The 27,715-nt window shown below is 41.8% G+C and overlaps 1 protein-coding gene across 2 annotated transcripts in view; it reads left to right on the top strand.

The window, feature by feature from the left end:
* Nucleotides 1–27,715, top strand: part of LOC104932230 (copine-9) — a 144,433-nt gene that overhangs the window by 82,469 nt on the left and 34,249 nt on the right. For both annotated transcript variants that reach the window (XM_019269199.2, XM_027275966.1), the window contains 7 exons: nucleotides 16,145–16,208; nucleotides 18,717–18,820; nucleotides 19,332–19,436; nucleotides 20,981–21,022; nucleotides 25,599–25,674; nucleotides 25,996–26,049; nucleotides 26,214–26,275. In XM_019269199.2, coding sequence (XP_019124744.1) covers nucleotides 16,145–16,208; nucleotides 18,717–18,820; nucleotides 19,332–19,436; nucleotides 20,981–21,022; nucleotides 25,599–25,674; nucleotides 25,996–26,049; nucleotides 26,214–26,275 — 507 coding nt within the window. The remainder of the gene's footprint in view (nucleotides 1–16,144; nucleotides 16,209–18,716; nucleotides 18,821–19,331; nucleotides 19,437–20,980; nucleotides 21,023–25,598; nucleotides 25,675–25,995; nucleotides 26,050–26,213; nucleotides 26,276–27,715) is intronic.

The following is a 27,715-nucleotide window of genomic DNA, read 5'->3' on the forward strand; positions in this document are numbered from 1 at the left end:
TGCCAAAGTTTAGTGTGAATGCTGGAAGTAGTGTGTGAGGTAAGGCTTGAAATTACTAATTAGTCTAAATATCAACTGTTGTACTATTGTACTATTGTACTATTTGCCTTCTAAACAGCATGACGGAAGATACTTCTTATGGTCTCTGAGAAGTTTTGTTGAAGTGAAGTTCTGACTTAGGGCCTGATCATTTTGTTGACTTTAAAACATGACATGCTTGAGGTGTCTCGCTGGTAGTGGACCCAAAAATGCAGAGGAGCAGAGTTTGCCAAATAAGCAGCCGTTTATTAGACCATGGAAAAAGGGGCAGGGGGGTGCCACGGCGCCGGAAGGCAGCAGGGGCAGGGGAGCTCACGGGGGGAGCTTGAGCCAGGGACGAGGTAGGGAGAGGCCGTCGAGGGGTTTAGGCTGGGGCGGACTGGTGCAGAAGCCTGGTGGAGAGGAGGGCGAAGAGCTGGAGTCTGGAGACAGAAATACAAGTCAATACTCAGATAAATCTTAGTTAACAAAGTCTTATGAGGAGCCTGGTTGATCTACCACGACGCGGTGACAATCTGGCAGCAGCATGCAGGAGGCCAGCCTCTAAATACTGCTCGAGATGATGATCAGCTTCAGGTGTGTGCAGACAGCTCCACAGCACCACACCCATCCCTGTAACGAGAGCACCTGGAGCCCAACCCCCAGCCTAGACACCACAGTACCCCCCCTCTAAATGACGCCTCCAGGCGTCTTCCCGGCTTGTGAGGGAAGTCATGATAGAAGTTCTCTAACAGTTGTGGGCTCAGAATGAGTCGTCGAGAAATCCATGACCGTTCCTCAGGACCGTACCCCTCCCAGTCTACCAGATGATAACGCGCCCCCGACGCCTCACATCCAAGATCTTATGCACAATGTAGGCAGGATGACCATCAATGACCAGGGCGGGAGGAGGGAGTTCGGCCGGAAGGCTTAGGGTGCTGGAGGGACACCGGCTTTAGCAGAGAACAGAAAGTTGATGGACATTCATAGGTCAGGCAACTTTAGTTCTCACAGCAGATGGATTAATTCCCTCTCGACCTCAAACGGGCCAACGTAGCGAGGGGCGAGCTTCCGCGACTCCAACTGCAGGGGGAGATCTCGTGTGGACAGCCACACCTTTTGACCAGGGTGGTACTGGGGGGCTGGAGAGCGATGTTTGTCCGCTAATAGCTTGTTGCGCTGGGTGGATCGAGTGACAGCTGCTCGGGTGGCTTTCCATACTTCGTGGACTCGAAGGTGCTCACGGACTGAAGGCACGGCGGCCTCGCGCTCCTGGTGGGGATAGAGGAGGTTGAAAACCATTAGCTGCCATGAATGGAGACATACCTGTGGCCGAGCTGACGAGGGAGTTGTGGGCATATTCAATCCAAGGCAGCTGGATGCTCCATGAGCAGGGATGTCTGGCAGAGACACACCGGAGAGCTGCTTCCAAGTCCTGATTGGGTCTGTTGAGCTGCTCTGACCACAGACTCGATCTCCCACTGAGCAGCTCCCACAAAACAAGAAGAGGGCAGAATGGGCAGTGACTCCGATGAGGATGAATCTGGGGAGAACTGGCGAGAGAGGAATCCGTTTGACATTGCGACTTCCAGGGCGATATGAGATAGTGAAATTAAAATGGCTAAGGAACAGAGACCAGCGAGCTTGACGAGAGTTAAGGCGTTTAGCAGAGTGAAGATAAGCCAGATTTTTGTGATCAGTCCATATGAGAAATGGGTGTGTGGATCCTTCAAGCCAATGTCTCCACTCCTGTAATGCTAACACAATGGCCAACAGTTCACGATCTCCAACATCATAATTTTGCTCTGCGGCTGAGAGTCGCTTGGAGAAAAAAGGCACAGGGTGAAGCTTGTGGGTCTCTGGTGACGCTGAGATAGGACAGCCCCCACGCCTAACTCAGACGCATCCACCTCCAGCACAAACTGTCTGGAAGAGTCAGGTTGGAGGGCACCGGGGCACAGGTAAACACTTCTTGAGCCTCTGAAAAGCCTGCTCAGCTTCTGCAGGCCATGAAAAGGGGATATTCGATGAGGTAAGTCTGGTCAGGGGGGCAGTAATTTTGCTAAAGTTCCTGATGAACCTGCGATAAAAATTGGCAAAACCAAGAAAGCGCTGCAGCTGTTTGCGGGAGGTGGGGATTGGCCATTCAGCCACAGCTCTTATTTTAAAGGGGTCTTGGTTGAAGCTGGCCCTCTGCAATGATGTAACCCAGAAGCTGACAGAGGTTGGTGAAATTCACATTTCTCAGGCTTAACATAGAGCTTGTTCTCCAGGAGGCGCTGCATACCCGGCGGACATGCTGGACGTGCTCCTCTGGTGTGCGGGAGAAGATCAGAATGTCATCCAGATACAAAGATAAAATGGTTTAACCTGTCACGGAGAATGTCGTTGATGAGGGCTTGGAAGACAGCCGGGGCATTTGGTGAGCCCAAAGGGCATCACCAGATATTCGAGTGCCTAAAGGGGTGTAAAGGCTGTCTTCCATTCATCTCCCTCTGAATCCGGACCCGATGGTATGCATTGCGGAGGTCGAGCTTGGAGAAGATTGAGCATGACACAAGGGTTCAAAAGAGGGATCAATCAGGGAAGAGGATACTTGTTTTAATGGTGAATGTCATTTATCCTCGAAAATCAATGCAGGGACGAAGTGTTTTGTCCTTTTTCTCAAAGAAAAAAAACAGCTCCTAATGGGGAAGAAGAGGGACGAGAGGCCTGCTGCAGGGAGGCGTTTATGTATGCTCCATGGCCTTTTTCTCCGGGTGGGACTGTTATAGAGGCGGCTGACGGGGAGTTTGGCACCTGGGAGGAAGTCTATTGCGCAATCATAGGGTCGTGAGAGGGAAGGGACATGCCAGGTCTTTACTGAGACCGCTGCCAGGTCATGATAATCTGAGGGAACATTGGATACATCAGGAAGGGCTGGAGGGGGGGGGACGTGGGGAACTGGAGACAGGAAAGCTGAGTGGAGGCAGTAGGAGTGACAGTGAACACTCCAACTGGGTATAGATGAAGTCTGCCAGTCAATGTGGGGATATGGAGTTTTAACCATGGGAGGCCTAAAACCACTGGAGAGATGGGAGAGGGCAGAAACATGCAGCTGGATCTTCTCATGGTGGTTGCCAGAAATTATATTATACGGCTCTGTGCGGTGGGGTCACAGTGCTATGAGTCTGCCATCTAGAGCGTTAGCATTTGGGTGTTGGCAAGTGGCTCGAGAGGGATTTGCAATGATTAGCAAGTTCTAGGTCAATGAAATTGTCATCGGCTCCAGAATCCACTAGGGCTTGAAATGGAGGGTAACCCCTGCACCGGTAAGGGAAGCAGACACACTTACTCGAGGGGGAGAGCAGGATTGGAGAGGAAGTCTGGCTCACCAGCGTGCCCTCCCTCACTGGCGAGCCCGGTCTTTGGCGTCTGGGGGCAAGAGGCCATGAAGTGTCCCGTCTGGCCGCAGTAGAGGCAGAGTCTAGCTTGCATCCGTCGCTGGCGTTCTCCAGGTGTCAGACGAGCCCATCCGACCTGCATGGGCTCCTCCACTGAGCCGACGGGGGCTCCCCGAGTGCTGGCTGGGGAGCTGAAGTGGGACTGAAATTGGGGAGGTGTGGGGGGGGGGGGGGGGGACTGGCTGTGGGTTGGGGCCTGCCGGTCCTTTCTCTATTCCTCTCCCTCTGGCGATTATCAATCTTGATGGCCAGTGTATATTAACTCATCTAAGATTGGGTTCGTCCGAGTAGCTAGTTCATCCTTAATTTCGCCCGTAGCCCCTTAACAAAAAACAGCTCGTCGCGCCTGCTGTCCCACCACTCTCTGCAGCTGGATACGGAAGTCAGTAGAGAAATTAGCCAACAGAAGCGGAACCCTGACGTAGGGACAATAAACGTTTCTCAGCCTCCCGACCCTGAATCGGGTGATCAAGATCTGCGAAGCTCGCTATGAAGGAATCATATGAACCAGGACACTAGAACCTCCCTCCCATAATGCAGTAGCCCACTGACCTGCTCTCCTCTAGTAGATTAAATATTATGCAATACGTGAGCGATCTGACAGGTAGCTAGATGTTGCTGATCAAAAACTAGAGACACTGTAAAAGAAAACGGCCACAGGAACCCAAATCGCCCGATAATGCTCCGGAGGTGGAACAAAAGGTTCCTTGGCTGCAGGGGGGAGGGGTGTTTGAGTCTGAGGGGAAGCAAGGCTACTCACTGCTGCAGGGGTTTCAGCTGGGGGAGTCTGGGTGGACAGTTGAGAGGCAATTTGGGCCACACTGGCACTTAAGTCCTGCAACGAGCTCATGACATCAGAAAGTAATCGGTCATGCCTTCAAGCACCCCTGGGTGGAGAGGGCTTCACGAAGAGCATCTCGATCTGCTGGGTCCATGGTTTGGCCAGATTGTACTGAGGTGTCTCGCTGGTAGTGGACCCAAAAATGCAGAGGAGCAGAGTTTGCCAAATAAGCAGCCGTTTATTAGACCACGGAAAAAGGGGCAGGGGGGTGCCACGGGCGCCAGGAAGGCAGCAGGGGCAGGGGAGCTCACGGGGGGAGCTTGAGCCAGGGACGAGGTAGGGAGAGGCCGTCGAGGGGTTTAGGCTGGGGCGGACTGGTGCAGAAGCCTGGTGGAGAGGAGGGCGAAGAGCTGGAGTCTGGAGACAGAAATACAAGTCAATACTCAGATAAATCTTAGTTAACAAAGTCTTATGAGGAGCCTGGTTGATCTACCACGACGCGGTGACAATCTGGCAGCAGCATGCAGGAGGCCAGCCTCTAAATACTGCTCGAGATGATGATCAGCTTCAGGTGTGTGCAGACAGCTCCACAGCACCACACCCATCCACCTGGAGCCCAACCCCCAGCCTAGACACCACAATGCTCACTCTGTCTTCATTTTGAGAAGCCTATAGGAGTGCAGGCAGCACTGTCAATCACAGAGTTAATGTACAATAGCTAAAGGCATTAGCTAATGGCATTAGCTAACTGAAGATAGAAACAAATTCACTACCCATTCTGCGTCTGATGCAGCAGAATCTGTTTCACAAGCAGAGACTACTGCAAGAATGATTACCAACTTTTCCTTCCTTTGCCATTTTTATCAGTAAGAAACATGTGGTATTCACTGAACAGCATTGAGATTACAATGGTTCCAAACCAAGACCAACATTTTTTAACCCTTCTGTTTAACAAATGTAACTATTTTAATTAATGACTAAGATATACTTTTTTCTGTCCAAATGCCATTGATTGCCTGAAGTCTAGAACCCATAAACGACCAGATGCTGGGTTACTGCTGTTAGTGTTCATGCCTTTGATGCAGGTTGAGATGAGGTAATTGACTCGTTCTAGAATGTTTTGAGTCATTTTCCATTTGTACTTTCAAGCACCATTCAACTAACTTTGATGAATTTGGCTGACACTAGTGGCCATGCCATTGGACACCATGCATGCCAATGCTATCACATGGCCTCCACTGTGCTTTGAATCAAACATACTTTTTCCCCTATTATTCTGGCACAAGCTGATCAGGTCTGTGCTGGCAAAGTTTTGCCTTTCTATTGTTGAGACTTACCAATGGTTTGCACCAACTGAGTGAACCTCCATTTGTTCTCATGAAGTCGCCCCTTTATGAGGCTTTGGCTCAGGTGGTAGAGAGGGTTGTCTAGTCATTCTCAGCTTCCCCAGTCCAGTCGAAGTGTCCTTGAACAAGATACTGAACCACAAATTGCTGTGTGGTAGATGGTAAATGGACTCGTGATGACTGTGCCTTTAGTGTGTGAGTATGGGTATGAGTGAGGTTAGGATCATCATGAGTGCTTTGGATCAGATGTGCTAGATTGCTCCTTATGAGCAGTTGGGAGCCTCTGCATCAGTGTATGAATGAGTAAATGTGACTAGTGTAACTGTTAAAAAAGTGCTTTGAGTGGTCGTTAGACCAGAAAAGTACCATATAAATACAAGCCGATTTACTATTTACCATATAGTTGTCTGTGATAATCACATGTCTACCTGCTGGAGTGTTCTTCACTCCGATCTTCCATCATATATTTTGTTGTAGACCTCAGTGGTGCATTTTTGTTCCTCAGTATGTACCAAGGATACCATCTTATTTTATCTCATCTTATACCTTTTACCTCAATAGCCCACCGTTATCCATGAAACAAATTTTGAGTCAACTGTCCGATCACTTTTGGTTCCTTGAGCACATGCAAAAACATTCTTCCAGTTTACATGTGAGTAGAGTCTGCACTAAGCTCATGTTCTATATAACTGTAGCCTGAATATATTTTGGTAAACAGCTAAAAGAAAAAAAATATGTGCCCAAGCCAAAATATATATTGACTTGTATAATGTATGTGTGGTGTGGATAAAGTGCAGAAGGGAATTTAAACCGAATTAAGAAGAGAAACCGACAACGCCACCCGGGGAGTTTCACCCCGGGAAATAATTTGGGAAAGCACAAAGGCACACAGGTAAGTATACTCTTGACGGCCAAGGGTTTAAGAAAATATACAATTTATTATTTTAAATACTTTAAAATGATCACATTCATAAACACCCATCAAAATAAAGAAAGTCGCTTGAAGGGCTGGAGCTGTGTGGATGGACAAGGCTAGGTGAAAAGGGGGGGGGGGGGGGGGGGCACCCCAACTTAAATACAAATTCACACCACCTGACATACGTGACCCACACACTCAGTGAAATGAGGAACCCGCTTCCCAGGACACAGCAGGCAGAGGGGGGTACCACCACCCAGTCACCAGCACCACCACCAGTCTCTAGCAACTAAAAAGAAAGAAACTAATTAATGGGCAAAATTACAATCAAGAAAAAGAAAACATAATCCACAACAGAATCTATACACTAATCAAATCAAATCAGAACAACCAAGAAAAATAATTAGAATACAAAATTAACTAAACACCATTCAACCATATACAGGGGCCAGGCCCTGGTTAAAACACAGGCGCATTTACTAAAGTGGCTCTGGTGCAAAATGCAGATCACGCCAAGCATCCAACCACCAACACGCCGCCGTACACAGCGCAGCGTGGAGACAGCGTCGCAGAAAGAAATAAAGCAACGCAACTGAGGCGACGCTTCAGAGGCAGAGCCTCATCGGAGACAAACAGCGTGGAGACAGAACTTTCACCGGAAACAAAACAGCAGCGACTCCTAAGCAGCTGATCACAGCAACTCCTAATTACAGGGAAAACGCCGTTATTACTTTAAAATACTGCGGTTGCTGGCATGTACTAAAAACACACATACCTGTTTTAGGACACACGCTCGCGCAGGAGGAGGGAGGGAGAGAGAGAGACGACACCGGCTGTCGCTGGCATCCTCCTGTGACCACACTAGTGTTAGCCATCGGACAGTATCAACAACGCCAAGTTAGAGGGGGGACACTTATCAAATAACCACGCCACTGCACATAAGGGAGCACGGAGCAGCACACAGAGTCACCCTACAATCACACAAATACCATGAGCACGCAGAAAAGTTTAAGCGACCAGTGTGATGAGACAGCGGGTAGCCATACCTGGCAGACCAGGTGACCTTGAGCCCGGAAATGACGCACCAAGGGCAGAGGTGCAAGAGAAAGAGCTGGTGGCAAAGTGCCCCTTTTATACTGGCCCACCTCATAACAGCCACCTGGTGTTAAGTATGGGCAAAGTCACCCAATAACCTAGCACCTCTATACTGCTACATTCGTATATACAGTATATATATACTTACCTATCCGCAATGATTTTTAAACAATTTCATATTATGTTAAATAATATAACAGCTGCCAGTTAAAATACAAACCATCACTTCTCCATATTTCCAATTTTAAAGGATTATGATGAATGATTAAAATGGTCTTTCTTGATGATGATGATGATGATGATGATGATAATGATGATGAACCTTCTTGTGTCTCCAGTATATATAGACAGTTTTAACCTCCCATCACTTTGACCTCATTCTGCTTGTTACATTATTGCATATTGGTGCCCTCTAACATGAATATGTATTTTGATGCTACTGTCTTGGCCTGGTTTGCCTTGAAGAAAGCGTGTTTGAAATCTCACTGGGACTAACCTGGTTAAAATAAAGGTAAAAGATGTATTTGATTTGCATGTGATTAACAATAATCAAGAATATATTAGCTCGTATTGAGCACAGTTCAGCTCAACTGTGAACAGCAGTGTGAACAATATGATTATTTCAGTGAAGAGGGTTCGACTGTAGAAAAAGAAACTTCAAGGACAAAGAGGAAGAAGAGCTAGACTGTGTTAATGGTGTCAATCATTATCGTTTCAGACATAAAACCTTCCCTCTTTCAGAAAAAAAGTAAAACTTCCAGTTTCATTCAGTCTCTGAAGTTATTCAGCACTTGGCTGAGATATTTTATTGATAGCATTTTATCTTTGCTCATGAATACTAGATGACTGTTATTAATGATCTGCTGTCTGATGGATATTACTGTTAAAGATCTGAGGGAGCTGCACCATCTCTCTGCTTTTTACATCTGGTGCCAGAAGATTAAAGATCTACCTTTGCAAAATCCTTCAAAAGATCCCTCAAAGATTTTAGATATTATTGACACTCTTTGTGTAGCTCTGTAACTAAGATTTTTGTACCTGATCTGAGATGACAAAGAAGGCTTAAAGAAAAGTTATGGCTTGTTTGATCTGCCTCATTTAACTTTGTTATAAGAGTATTTTGTTTGAGCTGTGTTTTCAGATCTCAGCAATTGTTTTGGTGTGTACTATAGTGTAGTACAGTAACGTAGAGTGTATACTAAATACTGAGCTAAAATCTGACCTTAAAGGGGTATTTAAGCAATTCAGGGCTGAATGAGTTTTAGTTGGGTAGAGCACTAAAACTACTAGATCCAATATTTCCCATCATACAACTTGATTTTGTCCTTCTGTTGGTCCTTTCTGCCTGGTAAATAGTCCTCACTGAAGTCTGTAATGCTGATTTTCTTTTCTTTCTTAAAAAAACTGAATGTATCCTTCAGGATTAAGCAGGGAAAAAATGAGATCACTTTGTCAAGCGTCTAAACTCTCTCATGTTCAGTACAGTGTGTGTGTTTATATTTACTTTTTCTGTCTACTTATGTATGCATGAACATGTCAACTCAGTCACACTCCCCCACATCAACACTGTGCACCATCACCTATTACAGGCAGCAGTGGAAGCCATCCAGGTGCTACACTGATCCACGGTGCTTTGAGAGTGTTGCATTCCCATGCATTTATTTACAGAGCTGACAGGAATCCCCTGCCTCCCCTGTCAGAAGGCTGATGGCTTGCTACCCACATTCACTGGTGAGAACCCGAGACCATCATGTTTTATACTCTGCACAAGAACGTGACATCCTTAAGTGGCACCAGAGACGTTATGCTGTATAATGTGCATGTGATCCTGAGAAACTCAGCTGTACACAACTCTATCCAATTTTCCACTGCTGCTTGCTTTCTCAGTTGATTGAGTTACTACAGCGGTGGATGTGAGCGTTGCCCTATGTTAGGCAAGATTTATACTGTAACAGATTTCAGATGCTCCTTGGGGCATCAGAGGCAGGGAATCCTGAATGTATACATTTTTTTTTTTAAACTTACTTTTTTATTTCACATGAAATGGCAAACATACATACAATTAACATATACATCAGGAACACATAACAGGAGATGGTCTTACACTTTCAGTTCCATATAATCATGTCCTCATATCCTCTCGTCCAATATTTCTTGCTCCTTCATAGAAGGAGGAAACAAGAGTAACATGTCGCAATGAGTACATACATTTACTAACAACTGCACTGCATTAAGAAAAAAGATTAAAAAAGAAAAAAAAAAAAAAGAGGTGACTAAAGTTCTGACATTGTCTGTATTACTGGCAACCATCTTTGATTAAACCTGCCTGATTTGAGCTGTAACCTTGCTGTGATTTTCTCCATGATGAACACCTTTTTTACCCTCTCTCTCCATTCCGTTATACTGGGGGGCTGTGGCTTCAGCCAAGAAGCTGTAATTGATTTCATTGCGATTAAAAGCAGAATTCTCAGTAATGAAGCCAAATTCCCATCTATGACATTCTCAGGGACAATACCTAATATGTACAATGCTGGATCTAAAGCGAAGTCAATACCTAAAACGTGTTTTATTTCCTTTTGAATATCCTTCCAAAAATCTAAAATCTTTGGGCAATCCCAAAATATATGTGTAAAGTCCCCCACCAAGCCACAACCCCTCCAACATCTCTCAGAAGTCTCACTGTACTTTGAGGTAATAGACGGAGTGTTAAAATACCTCATTTTGACCTTCCAATCAAACTCCCTCCATGTTGGGCTGCTAGTTACCTTATGTCCCGCTTTGAATGTTTCTTCCCATTGTTCATCTGTTATTATAATATTTGCTTCCAATTCCCATTTTTCCTTCACATCCAAATTATTATTGTTAGATTCCTGTTGTAGTACATTATACAATTTTGATATAATCCCTTTCTTTGTCTCTCCCTCTGTATATGCCATCAATAATTCTTCTTGTTTTGACTGGGTTTTACAGATATTCTCCCACTCCTTATGTGTCTTAAGGTAATGTCTTAGTTGCAAAAACTTGTAAAAATCATGGGCTGGTAAATTAAATTCTTCTGCTAACTGTTGAAATGACTTCAAAGTTTGTCCCCTGAACACTTGTGCAATATATTTTAACCTCTGGTGTGTCCATCTATTATATCCTGCATCCATTCTAGATGGCAAAAAGTCAGGGTTTGCTGAAATTCTAGTGGCTCTACAAATGGAGTTTGGCAGTTTTAATTTCTTACGTACCATCGACCATACTTTCACTGTCCCTCTGATCCAGACATTGCCCACCTTCAGCCTCTTTAGTGTTACGTCACTTAAAAATGGAAGCGATTCTATAGATATATTTTTGCGAGAATTTTGTTCCATTCCCACCCACAATGTATCTGCATCTTTTGTAATCCACATGATTATCGCCCTGAGTTGAGCAGCCCAGTAGTCATTTTTTAAATTAGGTAAATTTAATCCTCCTTTCTCCTTCGAACAAAGAAGCGTCCTATATTTAATTCTAGCCCTCTTTTTTTCCCAAATAGATTTGGATATAATCTTGTCTAACATTTTAAGAATGTAAACATTTTTATCCAGTTAAATTAAGTTTGCTGAAAAGTTTACATTTTGGAGATACATCTGACACCAGCAGCATGATTAAGTCATCTCTTGAGTCTGCAGATGAATTTGTAGCCATTTGCTAGATGTTTCGGAGTAAAAAAGGCAAGTAGTGTAGGAATTAGATAAGTGTCTTAAATTACCTACATGTTTTCATTAAGAACTACTAAAAACTATTTCTGGCATCAGAACTCTTTTCATGTTGTTCTTTTATCTTCCTGTCTTGAGAAAACAAAGAGAATCTCAAAGGAATACACTATACTGAAGGACTAATGACTGCTCAGCAGCAGCAGGCTGTACTGCAGGAAGAAACTTTCCAAATGTTGATTCTTCCTGCTTTGACACCCATAGCGGCTGCACCTGTGCACATACGGCATCGAGTCGACAGAGTCGTCACTTCTATTGTCAGTTTTATTGTTTCCAATGAATTTGCTGGTCTACAGATGTTGTCTTTCCAGTCTTAGAGGAAGCTTGTCATTATGGCCAAGATAAGGTAATAAATTGCTTAATGCAGATACAGATACAGAGCTTTCTTCTTCATCTCATTCCAAGGGCTTGGCCACACCGGCATCTGTAACAATTTATTTCAATAGTCTTGCTGCAGTCAGTGGGGGTGCACACAGAGGCAAAGAAAAATGTGTGCCATGGTCAACTTTGGTGAACTTTGTCTGTGACATTAATATATTGCAGACCAACCAGACCTATCTGACATTTAAGGAAACTGAGGGGAACCAAGGGAACTTTTCCGTGTCAGAAGTTTTTTTTATGAGTACAATGGACTGCAGCATTAGTTGGAAGTCTTTACAGAACTTTTTTTTTTTTTTTGCTTAACACTAAAGACTAAATGTCAGCATAAGTCTAGACAGTCTGTGCTTCTTCGATTTAGAATATTGTTTGTACTTTATGTACAAGTTTCACACTAAATTCACATAATTTCATTTTAAATCAAAAGGAGAGTTTGGTCTTTTTTTGGTCAGATTTTGTATATTACTGTGTCTGTTTAGAGTTGTGCAACTGTGTGTATGTGTGTGTGCATGTGTGTGTGTGTTTTAAAGCTTGTATAACATGTGTGGGAGTGGGGACCCACATCAGGCAGTGAAAGATGTGGGAGGAGGACAAAAAGTATGTGGGAAAACTCCTGCTGAAGGACTTGATACACACACTTTTTCGATAACTACCATCTTTAAGTTTTTTTTTTTTTTTTTTCCATCTTTGCTGTATTGATTTCTTCCATCTGGCTTCTGCTCCTGTCAAGTCGCTGCAGCTTTACCACCATTTGCTTTTAATAGCAGTGTTGCTGCAGGAATTGGAATACTGTAAAACTAAGGAGATTGGCATTGTGTGTGTCTGTGTATGTGTGTGTGTGTGTGTGTGTGTGTGTGTCTGTGTGTGTGTCTCTGTGTCTGTGTGTACGTGTATGTGTGTATGTCATACTGTATCCCTATTGCCCCACCCGACCATGCAAAAGTCATTATCAGAGCGATTGCAGCCTCAGACGCTCATACATCACTGTTAGCGTTCTTCGTGGGAGTGGGAGGGTCAGCGCAGACTGATTAAAAAGAAAACCACACAGAGGAAGGAAGTGTTGGAATTAATTCTTTCAAGTGAAGGTGTTCTACCTAGCCCTCGTGTGGCTGGGGTTACGTGACTGCCTTCATAAAAGAGGCTGAGGAATGGACTGAGGAACACGTGTGGTGAAACCACAGTTCAAGGTTACAAGAAAGCAGTCTCCCAAGGAGAATATATTATGTGTGTGTGTGTGCAATATTATCACCTGTGGTTCCCTACAGCGTAGCAGATTCTGTGCCTGTGTTCTGGTGTGTTTGTGCCTGCATATGTGTCACGGATGTTTACGGGGACATCCTTGAATCTCAGCCGGCATTTTAATCACAACGCAGCATCAGGCGGTCTGCTCGCAGCAGCGTGGCCTCGAGTGGATGGAACGAATCACTGTGTCATGTTGTGAGTGTGACTTGTAGCCATCGGGGATTTTCAAGTGCATGATAAAGGTTTTTTCTGGGTTTGACTTCACTTGAAAACTTTAAATTATGCATCTTTTTTTTCAGTGTGTAATCTCTTTCCACACAGAGTTTGAGATACTCTGGAGGTATGGCCAGGTGTGGTCTTATAAGATAGTGTCAGCTTTTGGACCTGTGTACACCAAAGCAAAGACCAGAGCGATGCACAACTAGTGATGATTAAAATAAAATGCACACAAGTGAAAAACTTTACATAAGAAAAGTTTAGAAAGAACTCATTATCGATGATGCAGTCAGTGACCATATTTGGGCGAGAGCGTAGAGCTGATGGATGACATACTGAAAGTTGGGCTGCGCTTGGTTCTGACTCTGTTTTCAAGCAGGGAAAATGGCGGCCTGTCCAGCTATGACATACTTGTGTTACAACTAAACACCACACAGGACGATACTCACTGAGAATTATCAATCACAATGTAGCTACGCCTTAAAGTATATCCTGCTTTATTGTCTATGTTGCTTTAATGGAACCATAATTTATGAAATGAACATCATGCTGTATGGAAGAATGCTTGAATCTAGAGACTGAGACCATGAACTCATGAGGAAGCTGTGAACTGAGGTAATAAATCAAGTGAGAAGTCAGATCATTTCCCCATAAAGCTCAATACGTTCTTTTTTTGCCAGCCAATCGTCTGCCCCTTGGTGGCCAATACAAATAATGCAGGCACTACATATATCTAGAAAATCTGTCCACTAATTATACTGTTAATGTCATTGCATTGGTGAAACAGTAAAATGTCTTAAAGTAAGTACTGTGCTCCATGTACAGACACTCAGTCTTTGCTGCAGCAGCCCAAGGCTTTAAATTCGACCTGTGGCCATTTGCTGCATGTCATTCCCCCACGTTCCTGTCACTCTGCAGCTGCTACTATCTAATATAGATTCAAAAAGACTCCAAAATGTCTTACTTGTACTACATACACTTTACACTACATACTCTATACACTTTTTTCATCAGTTTCTCCTTTTTTCTCTTTTGACGATGTTTTCATTAAGTGGAGTCATGCAGCTTTGGATCAGTAAAACATTTTCAGTCTCACTGGGATGCCTTTTTGCCTCAATATGAACCAACTACAACCAAATGATGTTGACTGTATGCAATCAATCTGCTTCTAACATTTTCTTTGCATTCAGTCTGAACACATCTTTAGAAAAGGAGGCTTTGTAGATTAGGCAGAAAATTCCTCAAAGCTTGTTTGTTAGAGGAAGTACAGGAACAACAGCAGCCACAAAGCATCCTAAACGCACAGCACTGAGCCCATTCTGCACACGGGGATTCCTCCCTTTGAGAAATGACTCCAGGCCTCATTTTCTAATCCAGATCCAATTTTAATACAATTACCAAGATTGTTCTGTAATTCATCACTGAATGAAAAGTCCAATCTCCCCTGAGAGACATTAGGAGGCAGGAACTGAGCTGTGATCAGACAGAAGATTGATGACGTGTCTCCAGAGCAAAAGTCCTCTTTTTTTTCTCCTATCATAATTGTGATTAGATCTGATCTGAGGTCAGGGTGTTATGTGACTGGCTGCAGTCAGCAGATGGAGGGTTACTGTCTGATTATGTGATCTGTGGCAAAGGAACCCCTCCATCTACAGTATGTGAGCGTCATGTGTCTGCAGCTGTTCTGTTCTCACTGTTGTCTGCAATGCCAACTACTTGTTGCTTCCAACATTGTTTATGTCCTGCAGTGGCCTCTAGAACAACACAGCTGATACCTCTATCAGCCTGTGCCTTTGAAGACTGTCACAAACCACCTGTGGGAAATGAACCTGTTGTATCTGTCTGACAACACCATGGTTAAGGGTGGTCAGTTTTAGGCACAGCATCTGCTTGCTTAGGTTCAGGGAGAATTTGTGGTTTTGGTTCAAAGTACTACTTTATTACAGCTGAGAGAGCTAAGTCATTATTCTTTATAGATCAATTCTGGTCACACCAATCTTATCCGTCCATCCAACCTGACCTCCCCCCTCAATAGACTTTGTGGCTCTATAAAGTCACCCAACTTTTTCCTTTGCTTTTGACAGACAGGAGAATTTCTTCGGCCACTAGAGGGCTTTGTTGTGTTTTTTCTTAGGAGGAACATCTGTAGGGAAAAGATACACTTTAGTTTTATTCAGATGTCTACACAGGTTGAGTATTGGCTCACAATTGACACAATTGACTTGACTTATTCACCAGTCTCATTGAGTCACTTTTTGCCTTCTAAGAACTACCTGGGCTAATACGAGACATAATGTCACTGATAGTGCTCTTTTGTGAATGATTATTTCCTGGGAGGTGCCACACATATCTACGCAAACCAAACATTACAGTACATATGAGATTTTGACAAACCGTTAAGCTTGGCTTGGTCATCACAAAACTGGGTTGATGGGTGCTCGAATGACACAGTCCTCCTGTGGCCAGGTGACTGATGTCAGGTGACGTCTGCATAGGAACGAGGTTGTGTGTTCTATGTTTTCCTACTAACAGTCAGTGCTGGTTTCTTTTAACCATGTAAATACTTGCTTATTATTGCAACCATGACGACGACCTAACATTAAATAAATGAATAGTTTTAATACGAACCCTGTGGTGTAAGTTCAGGGGACTGTTGTCCCGACATTAGAAGCATCAGATCAGAAGACCACAAACATGTTTCTTATTGTTTCATTTGGAGGACTTGTTGACCAGGAGTTGGGATGTAATGCAACAGATAAAAAGAAACTTGTTACAGTACAGCCTACCTCAGCGACATGGTATCAGCTCAATGGTAGTCCTACATTTCATGCAGCACCCCTGCAGCATGAAATGTAGGACTACCACCTTGTATTAAAAACACAAATTGATATATTAAGTAGTAGTAACTATGGCAAAATGTATTAGACTGGCTATGTGTCATTCTCTCTCTCTCTCGCTCTCTCTCCCAGTGGGATTCCTGGGAAGAAGTGTGGAACGATCATCTTCACAGCCGAGGAGCTCAGTAACTGCCGGGTTAGTATCAGATCATACTTAGAACACTGTGTTTCTCCTGGCTTACACACACACACACACACACACACACACACACACACACACACACACACACACACACACACACGCACACACACGGTTATATAAACAGCCCGAGACAGTGGTCAGAAAGTTAAGCACAGACTTCATGACAGTCACGTTGTGTGTTTCTATTTTTAACCTGGCCGATTGAATTCAAACGACCGCTCACACTCCAGAACAATTTTGTCACCAAGTGGAAAAAAGGGAATTTGTACTTTTGCTTCAAAGTGATGATGAGAGCCGCTCATGAATTATGTATCCAGTCTTATAGTTCCCTTTTCTTGCCACAGTGGGTAAATAATTAGACACTCCAATCAAAGAGAGAAGCACATGCAAGTACACACACACACAAACACACAGAGAGAAAGAGAGAGAGAGAGAGCACACAAACATGCTCATCATGGTATTATAATATACAGTTTTACATGCAAACATATGCATCACATCCATGCTGGGGATGGTTTGAGTAATGAGGAAGCAGTTTGCTGTAATACATACACAGAATTAAGTTTAACCTTCCTCATACCATATCATGCATATGAATGTGAGGAGGGTTAGACTCACTCTGCAGGTCATAAAGCAGTGATGATGGTATACTGCAGAGTCCTGAAGGGCAGAACTCAAAGTTTACATTCACATGTATTAGTCATGGTTCATGAGGTTCATCATGTGCATGGATGAAATATTTAATATTTAAGCCTTTAAAGGTCCAGTGTCTAGGACTTGTGGCATCTAGCAGTGAGATTGCAGGTTTCAACCAACTGAATACAACTCGCCTCACCCTCCTTTTCCAAGTGTGTGGGAGAAACTAAGAGGCCACAAAATTCATGAATAAGGCAAAAGGCTCTATCTAGAGCCAGTGTTTAGTTTGTCTGTTGGTGGACTCTGCTGACTTGCTGCGTCTGTACATATACAAGGCTCATGATACTTATTTTCGGGTAATTATACACTAACCACTGACCGATGTCTCAGACTGAAATATATTGCCTAATACATTTCGGCACTGTTCTTTTAACAGTGTGAGTTGTCTCATGTTTCTTCCTGGGTAAAACTTTCCAGCATCTTATTAAAATCCAGGTGGCAAGATTCAAACAGCTAATCAGCTACATCGTGAACTCAGAGGAAGGTTTGCTTCTTGAGATACTGAACATTTTCCACCCATTATTTTTTCAATGTCAACAATCATGGCACCTCACGTTGTTGCTCCTCACATTAATATCCCCATTAGCCCTCAAGTTACTGTGGTTTGTTTTCTATGTGTATATCTCATGATGACATCGCTTGAAAACAGTACAACACATAAATGATAGTAAACATCAGTATCAAGCTGATGTAAGGTAACGTAAGTGATAAATGCACAACAAGGTGACCTGATATTACAAAATTATGGATAATGTGGAGGCATGTCAGAGTCCACTGTGTGTATGGGGGCTCCCACTTATCAAAAAGTTTCACCAGCATCTCAGTGCGTTCACAGCATGAGGTTTAAACAGTGCTGCTGTGTTCAATACTGACAATAAAAACTAACAATAATCAATCACTGTAGCGCCCCTGAAAACTGAAAACATTAGCCCCTCAGTGTGTTTGGGGGTCTGCTAATATGATTTTAATGACATCAGCCATCCAATCAGAAACCAGTATTTTCTATAGCTGCAGTATAATGAAAGAAAATGATTTCAGGAGGGGAACACTTTGTTGACTTACACCAGACAAAGGAGGTGTGCATACATTTTTCCATCTGCATATCATAAACAAATCAGCACCATCCAAATGAAATCCGAGGGGCTCCAGATGATTAATGGGAGTTGAAAAGAATAAAAAAAATATCTCTGCTGCAACAATTTGTATACATTTTGGACTTTAATCTAATATTTGATATGTATTAGGTAATTGGACCTCTTCAGGGCTTGAATATTATATAATATAGTGAGTTATTCAAATGAATCTATGAGAGGAAATGTCTCATACACAACTGAAACAACACAAGTTTAGAAAAACATTTATCTGGAAAGTAACTAGTATCAAAGAACAACATTAACCTCTGAAAAACTCTATTTTCCACCACCTAAGTAATCAGTTTCAAGTTCTACTAATACTACTAATAACTACCAATAATACTAGTTTTAGCTGTAGTACCACTTCTAAGTGCATAGGTCTAAAAATAGCATGCATATTTCTTATCCAATATAAAAATATGGACATATGTTCTGTGTGTGTATCATGAAGAGCCTGAGTTTAAGTCTCAGGTCTTGATGGTCTAAGCGTTAACCTGTGACCTTTCAGGGTTTTCATGGGCTTGAGGAAAGTATCAGTCTTCTAAGAGATACAGCTCAACTCCAAGAGAACAAATGACTCTTGTGAAGAATGTGGATTAACTCAAGGTCCAGCTGTAAGACTGAACTAAACCAAACTTCAATGTGTCAAAATAAACTGCTCTTGTTCCCCCAGGACATAGCCACCATGCAGCTGTGTGCCAACAAGCTAGATAAAAAGGATTTCTTTGGCAAGTCTGACCCTTTCCTCGTCTTCTACAGAAGCAATGAGGATGGGACGTAAGTGTGTGTTTTTGTTAGGTGTGTGTGTTTGTTAAATGACTATACATCCTTTCTTGTTCGGTCCATCTGTTAATCCTCCGGCTGAGGCGAGTGTGCCGCTCCTCTGTCGCAGCTCTTCCCTTGTTACTGACAGCGAGCGAGAATCTGCCAGCAGATTTCTCTCTTGGATCCAGTCCCAAGAGAAGCTTGAAAGCTTCTTGCCCGTCGGATGGAAGAAGGGCTAATAGATTTTCTTGACACTGAGACAGAAAGTTCTAATCTGTATTTACTGTAGCATTCAATATTTCACACACACGGGTCATGATCAAAACCTGTACTGGTTCTCCTGTCTGTTCTCTTTCTGCTGAAGGTTTCATTTCAGATGAGACTCTCTGTGCCTTTAGAAACTCACCCAGAGAGCAAAAACTCTCTCTCAAACCACCTTTTGACAGATTTCCTGTCCATCATAGCTCTCATCAAGTTTTTTAAACATGTCATCGTCATGTCAGCAGTCTCTTTGTCTTTCCAGCTTCACCATCTGCCACAAGACTGAGGTGATCAAGAACAATCTGAACCCTGTTTGGCAGCCGTTCACCATCCCTGTTCGAGCACTCTGTAACGGAGACTATGACAGGTGAGGGGAGGGGACTGCACAGGGGTCAGAGGTTACCAATCCATTCCTACCAATTCCTATGGAGTGTTAATAAGGTCTGATGATGTTATTTTCATCATGCTGGTTTTAAACACTTTCAGACACTTCATATTTCATATTTCATTCAGGAGGAAGTATGGCAGTAAATATGACATTGAGAAAGTACAGTGCATAAGCAAGGTGTCCAAAAACAAGGAACCAGAGCAAACAATATAAACTGTAAATATTTTATTGTAAGGGAAAATTTACAATACGCATAACATTATAACAGAGTTAGCCTAAGGCTCATTTTCATCTGCAGTCCTCTAACATCCACACAATGACAGAACATCACGAAATGCACAAGGCAACATACATACAATACAAACTACACTAATTACATCCATTACCAATGAAAAAACTGACATGAATGTACACTGGTTCTCATGTTACAGTCTTACTGAGTGTAGACAGTTGTTATGATGTCTCTGTGTTTCTCATTTATTTAATAATTTTAAATATTTTGACTCATTTCACTCAAAATATTTCTTTAGGATGAGTTTTGGAAATACTGACTTCTAAAGATGATTTTCTGTGACAATAGTGAAGTGAATGTAAAGACAGAACCTGCTGAATATGTGAAGATGAGGTTGGACTCTGTGTTGGTCAGAATAATGCCAGCAGTCGGCCGTGGTGTCAGTCTCAGGCCAGTGCTGGTGTTATTGAGATCAACATTGGAGGTGATCCAGCAACAGTCACACAAATGTCTAAATTATTGAAATGACAGTGTCCATAAAAGTCAAACCTAAATTGTCCTAAATTGAATCTAATTCATGTTTTTTTAAACCTGACACCTGAAACCTCATTTAGATTCTCAAATCTAATAGTTTTGTTGCAACTATATTGTCAGACAGTAACATTTACAGAGAAGACATGACAGAAAAATGCTGAACTGGCGGAGACAATTTTCCCATTTTTCAATTAGAAGTGAAGGTGTTGGCTTTTCAGACATAATCTTCTTTAATAGTGACCACCACACAACCTGGGCCCAATGATAAAACCCAGATGACAGTCATAGAGTGTCTTTACTCAGCAAATACCATGAAAAACCAACTACACTCTGAACTGTGATTGTACCCTCAGTCTGACATATCTTCTTTCTCTGTGCCATCGAGCTCCACTGATATTCTTAACAGAGACCCGACAATTCCCACCATGAGCAAGCACGACACTGACAAGGAAAAACTTCCTCTAAGAAGCAGAAAACTCAATAACTCTAACTCTAACTAAACAACCCATGTGTATTCTACTGTGGGTATCTGTACTCGATGGATACTGTGAGAGGCATTGATATTTTATAATGTTTGATTATGCTATTGGCTATATAATGTAGAATTTGCAAGATGGATGCTGTGCAGTACCGGAGTCAGTGACATACTGTGCCACTGCTTAAGTTTACTTCCTGACTTATTGCCTCTCTATCCCTCTGCTGCTTCTATTTCTCACCCTCACACTCTCTCTCATCTGTCTGTCTCACCTCCCTCCAGGACAGTCAAGGTGGACGTTTACGACTGGGACAGAGACGGGAGGTAATTTCTGTTACTCGCTATCTCCCTTTTTTTCCTTTTCTTTTATTCATTTTCAGATCCAGATTGAATCCCTCACATGTCACACCTTAGTCTGTCTGAGGGCAGTTCTTTCAGTCACATTATTAGGTATTAGAACAGATGGAGGGCTCCACCCGCCTGGCACAAGCTGGGGGATAAATCAAAAACAAGTTGCAGGTGAAAGTTTGCAGCTGAGTGGATACAAGGTCAGGCTTTATGAGCGTTGACTGCAGTACTGACATAGCTTCTCTTTCTCCCTGACAGCAGGTTACTGTAGGGACTCCTTCCACAGACTTGTGGGCATAATTGGAAACCTCGTGTGGGTTTTTCAGGCTGTCTGGCCTTGTGTTACTTACTGCTGTCCATAAATTTCAGAGAGAGGACTCATTTGAAATTCTTGTGGTACTTTTATAAAGTCCCAGTCCAGATTTCCAAATCAATACAACACAATGTGCAAGACAGCGGGTAACTAGAGGTAAATGTTTGCAGTATTCCAGAAAAGTACATCGGTCTGACAGTCATCAGGCACTCATTCTGTCAGTTGCTTGTTTGTTTGACAGTTCTGTTCTTTTTCTTTTCTTCTCGGGGCATCATGCCCAATAAGTCTTTCTTTGATGACAAGCCGTTATCAGAGAGTTCAGGCCTTAACTTTAAAATGTCGACATGATTGTGTCAAAATAACCATTCTCCCACAGTGTGCTGTCTTGGTGTGAATGCAAGGATCCTTATATAATTTGTTTGTCTATGTTACATAGGTGCTGCTGCTAACACTATTATGGAAAGACAAATATGTCCAGGTCATCCTGTGGATGTGGAAACACAAAAGATAATAATAATTTCTTTGATAATAAGTGAAAAAACAAAAGTGCAGAAAGATGTAACACTGATTCCAAAAACTTGCTGTATAAAGTGGACATTTAGCCCAGAGGACACAATGTCCATGTTATACAAGAACTATTGTGAACATGTGGACTTATCAGACCTCAAAACACTTGTTCCATCAGTCCATATCACACGATGCATGTTTTGCATTGTAGAGTCTTAATGTTAATTTGTAGATGAAGCGACAAACTGTGTTCCTGAGCCCATGTAACAAAATCCTTTACACAGTCAGGTCAGTTTTTGATGCAGTGCTGCCTAAGAGGTCAAAGGTCACAGATATTCAGTGTTGTTTTGGGACTTTCCCTTTATCTAATTGCGTGCTGGCAAATTGTTCTTAAACGTTTTTCACAAAGTGGTGAACCTCAACATTCTTGATGTGAACGACGCCCCTTTCATACACAGTCATGATACTCTCACCAACATGTTTACCTGTGGATGTTCCAAACAGGTGAATTTTGAGTCTTTCGTTGGCCTGTTGTCGACTTTTTTGGAACGTGAATGAGTAAAAAATCTTACATTTAGCACAATGGAACATAAAATATCTTGTTTGTATTCAATGAATTGTTATTATTGTTATTAATTATCAATCGTGCTGCATTCAATTAAATATTAGATTGTAAAGGGTTGACAAATCATTGCATTCTGTTTTTATCAACGCTTGGGTTGTAAATGAGAAGAGCATTTAGACAGTGCTAAAAGGTTACATTTGAGTGTTCTTCTTGTTATTACCACCAATGATTGGCATGTTACTAACAACTAAAATAACTTGTTATGTTGCTTTTGTTATTTAGCCCTGCTTCATCAAAGCTGCACTAGAACACATAATTCAGATCTTCACACTTGCATGTTCTCCACAGCTACGTCACATATTCTGTATTAACGTGTAGAAATAGAAAAATAGATTCAAGATCTCTTTGTCATTTTACAGCACTGTAAAACAAAATTACGAGCAAAAACTCACAGATTAAAAATACCACAGAATAAATTAAAGAAGATAAATAAATTAATAAGTTGTATATAATAAATGTTTCAGCTCTAAGCTTGTTTAAGCTTAGAGTTACTGAACATAGTTAGTTATCTGCTCATGACTGACTCAGCAAGGCGTGTGGGCAAATCTCAATACAACTACTGTGCTGTCTCCAATTTTTGTACAGTGGGAGGACGTGGAGACATGTTGTCCATCTTTATATACAGTCTATAGCACTACAGAAGCTCCGTCATCACAGTGAGGCTGTGGCGTTCAAACAGCCTCAAAGTCTGAACTAAATCAGGTGGTTTCTGAATGTAGACTAAATGTTTGCAGACCAGCTCAGAACAACAGATCCAACACTGATTAGCATACAGCATGTCAAGATCATTCAGATGAGATTAATGAAGATTAGGAGAGAGAGTGTAGTCTTAGAGAGCAGCTAAACTCATGCATCTCCAGAACTACCCTCATTCATCTGAGCGTCATTTTATATGGTAAAATTACAGCAGGTGGCTCGATATAGACAACACTCTCCACAGGCCAATCCAGTCAGGTGTGTAAAAGCAGCCTAAAGCACAGCCTGCAGAGAAACAGCACATGTAACTCACATTATAACATTATAACAGTCCATTTAGCTCCTTGAGTCTTACTCCCCTACAGACATAATATTTCAACTTTTTTTTTTTTTTGTATATACAGGCTTTTTTTGTATGTCACTGAGGACTGTGTGGGTCCCTACATTAGGTTACACAAAAAATACTAAAACTAACCAAACAGATGTTTGTAAGTACTGTAATACTTGATGAAAGTGGAGAGATGACATGCAGAATTATCATAATTAAATCTACTAAAACACAATTACACTGTGTTATAGTTGCAATTTAAGAATAATTAAATATTAAATGATTAATAATTATTAAAAATCTCAATTCCACATGACCACATATATACAGTGAAACACTATACCGTACAGACAGGTGATTGAATGGCTCATAAAACACATCTTTACTACATAGGGAGGAGGGTGAAGGGCCAGGTTCACTTTCTTTTGCAAGCATTTCATTTTGATGAAATTTTAAGGTGGAACTATATAATGTTCTGTGTAATAACAGTCACCATGAACATCATTTAGAACTAAGTAGTCTTTCAAATGTAAATATTTAACAGGTAAATACCAGTAATATATAATACAAGTAAGGAGGGTGGACAGTAATATATCCACATGCATGACAGCATGAGAAGAGACAACACAGCAGCTCCAGCTTTGCTCCCTCCTTACACTTAGTTATCGCCTTCATACCTAAACCTCTCCCATATTGCTGCGTTCTAACTGTTTCCTCTCTTACCCCCCTTGTTATATTTCATCTTCCTTCTTTACCCCATCGGGGGATGAACTCAGTTATTTGCTCCTTGAGGATTTCCCTCTAAATACCAGCGTTACACAGGCAGTACTGGTGTCACGCACAGCTTCAGGTGGTGATATATTAAGATGCAGATTTGGTCTGAGGACATGAAGGGAGCTGATATTTACCAGTGTGATGATGCTGGAGGAGATATTTTTCATGTAACAGATGAAAATGTATTCCTGGTGCAGACTGAGTGGTGAAGAAGTTGTGAAATGGCAGCAAATTCAGTCTGTCTGACTACCATGATGATCAGAATGAATCAAGTGTGATAAATCAAAAAGTCCAATGAAGGTCACAATGACATTAATATTCACTTTTGACATCTGTTCATAATGTTGTATTCACTTATGAAATGCAAGTTTTATTTACTTTTCTAGTGACAGTGTCCCTTACATTATACAGACATTATACACACATTATATCTGTGTGGGTGGAAACAAAAAAATGTCATAATAATATTCCTAACAATTCATGATATTTTTTCACTTCCAGCAGTGGTGGCCTGAAGGTCAGAGAAGTGAGCTTGTTATCTTGAACAGGGACTTAAACACCAACGGCTCAGTGGAGCTGATCAGTGGCCGTTAGATCAGACTGTGGTTGTGCTGGACAGCTTCCAGGTGTGAATGTGATCAGAGCGATCCTGAAGAAGAGCAGCTTGTTGTTAGCTTAGTTCCATCAATGATTTATCTGAGCACTCTGTTATTCTGCGTCATGACTCGAATGGCTAACTAGCTTCAGTTTTGCAAGTGGAATGCAAATTCATTTCCTTGATATTGCATATTTGGGATGTTAGGATTACATTCAACCAACTTCCAATACCATGGATCAAAAAGTTTGCTGTGGCCACCGGTGTATGTGCTTTGATTCACAGAAATAGCACCTCAAAAGTTAAGAGTCGGCACCCACAATGACATTGGATCAGTGGTTGAGACTGGAGACATGATTCAGAACGAATGCTAATGTTACTTTATGTCAGCTGAATATGTCAGTGGGCAACTATGCAACATGATAGCCAAACTTTAGACAACAGCTTGTTCTGCTGCCAAAGTGACCAAATAAATATATATTCATGAGCTTAATTATTTTCTTGCATTTTTTAACTACTGTGTCTTGGTGTCTTTTATTGGACATAGACATATGCTTTAGAATTATCATTATTTGTTCAAACGGAATGTAAATTATGAATCATGACGCTGATGTAGTATAAATAAATAGAACATATATACTGTATATGTAATGTAATAGTTTTCCTCTGTCTTGCCTCGGCGTCTGTTCTTGACTAAATCAATCTTTCTTCCAGTCACGACTTTATCGGAGAGTTCACCACCAGCTACAGAGAACTGTCCAGAGGCCAGAGCCAGTTCAACGTCTACGAGGTAAAATACAAGAACAGCAAAGAACGAGTTGAACAACTTGATCAGCAAATAATAATAATAATAAAAAAAAGATTTTCTCCAAAACTTTCTCAAAGTGTGATGATATCAAAAATGTAACAATGTTTTGGGAACTCTGTAGCCTACTTCCTCGACAGTGTCATAAATTATTCATTTAAGTAATATTTCTTGTATTATAAATTCCAGCTCTCATCTGTTACATTGTCAACATCCACAAGAGATCAGACATGTACTGAATACGCATTTCTGCTCAGACATAATTGTTCAGAAAACTAATTTCTTGTTCCTTTTCTCGTGGTCAAGGTTTTGAATCCAAAAAAGAAAGGCAAGAAGAAGAAATACGTCAATTCGGGCACGGTAAGACCTGTTGGAGTGTTATTTATCATCAGCTGTCACATGTTTGATGGGAGTCAGCAGCAGTGACATGTCAGAGCAGTAAACGAATTCACCACAACTCTCCTCTTGATCTCTGTCCTCTTCTCCCTCCCTCTTCTCCCTTTCGCTCTCTCTCTGTCTTCAAGGTGACCTTGCTGTCTTTCAAAGTGGAGTCAGAATATACGTTTGTCGATTTCATCAGAGGAGGGTAAGAGCTCAGTCTCTAATGTTTCATCAGTGTCTATGAAAAGCCATTAAAGGACTTCAGGGATTTTGCTTGTTTTCAGGCCTAATCACACTGGAAAGTGAAACTGTGAAATGAATCTGCACATAGGCCTGGTTTGGTGCCTGGGGGTGACCACACTTGAAGTTCTCTCCTCCTCCTTTGTGCATAAAAAAGTCAAATTTACTATGGATATAAAGAGCAAAATATACATGAACTTAGACATACTACAGAAAACTGGGCCTGTAAATGCCATCACGCTCAGATGCTCAAATCTGAATGCAATCCACACCATCATGTTAAATATCATTATTTCCATTATAAATTGCCTGTACATATGTCAAATATGGTAATCCCAATAAGGACTGCGGTGAGGTGAGGTGAAGGTGGGAAAAGCACATTGAGACAATGTTAGAAATCAGAAATTATTGTTTTCTTTTTTGTAATTTTTTTGTTATGTGGGGGCGGCTGTGGCTCGGAGGTAGAGCAGGTTGTCCACTAATCAGAAGATCAGCGGTTCAATCCCCTCCAGTCTGCTTGTCGAAGTGTCTTTGGGCAAGATTCTGAACCCCAAATTTCTCCCAAAGGCCGTGCCATTGGTGTGTGAATGGTTAGCTCCTAAAAACTGATGAGCAGTTGGCACCTTGCATGGCAGCCAATGCCATCAGTGTATGAATATGGGTGAATGAGATATGTGGTGTAAAGTGCTTTGAGTGGTCAGAAGACTAGAAAGGTGCTATATAAGTACAGTCCATTTATGTAGTTTTCAGAAACATAAATTAAAGGTATAAAGACTGTAGTGTAGTGATTTGTAGTTTTTAGTAATACTGACTTCCTTTATAAAATGTAAAGAATTTTCTGGTCATAACGACAGATACAACATTCAAAAAGGACCAGATTTCTTCTTAAACCTTTCTTAACCTTGTTCCTGCAAGCAGGACTATGAAGATGTACTCCCACAGAGGAGGGTTGATTAGTTATGATATTTTGATAAATTCTATCAGCAGTGTACTCATATTACTGAAATAAACAGTTTCTCTCTTTTCTGTGGTGCTGAAGGACTCACAGGAACGACTGCTTCCCCCCAAAAGGGCATTTTTCTTCTTGATTGAAGAGATGGCACCTTTAGCCTTTTTCCTACAAGTTATTATTTATGAAGACATTTTCAATCATGTAAGAATGATGATTTTCAACTATTTTCCAAAGCATGTCAGAGATTCATCAGATAGACATGCTTCTGCATATTAAAGTCCTTCTCACTGACTAATTTGAGAATTTTGCCCTTTTAGAAGAGCATGAAACAAAGATCACAGAGGCTGAGCTTTGTAAAATTAGACTGAATTTTTTAATTCATTCATTTATTTCACAATATAATACATTATATCATCCAGGAGACAGTTCTAATGTTGAGTAACATTTAGATAA

The sequence above is a fragment of the Larimichthys crocea genome, unplaced genomic scaffold, assembly GCF_000972845.2.
Source record: "Larimichthys crocea isolate SSNF unplaced genomic scaffold, L_crocea_2.0 scaffold269, whole genome shotgun sequence".
NCBI lineage: Eukaryota > Metazoa > Chordata > Actinopteri > Sciaenidae > Larimichthys > Larimichthys crocea.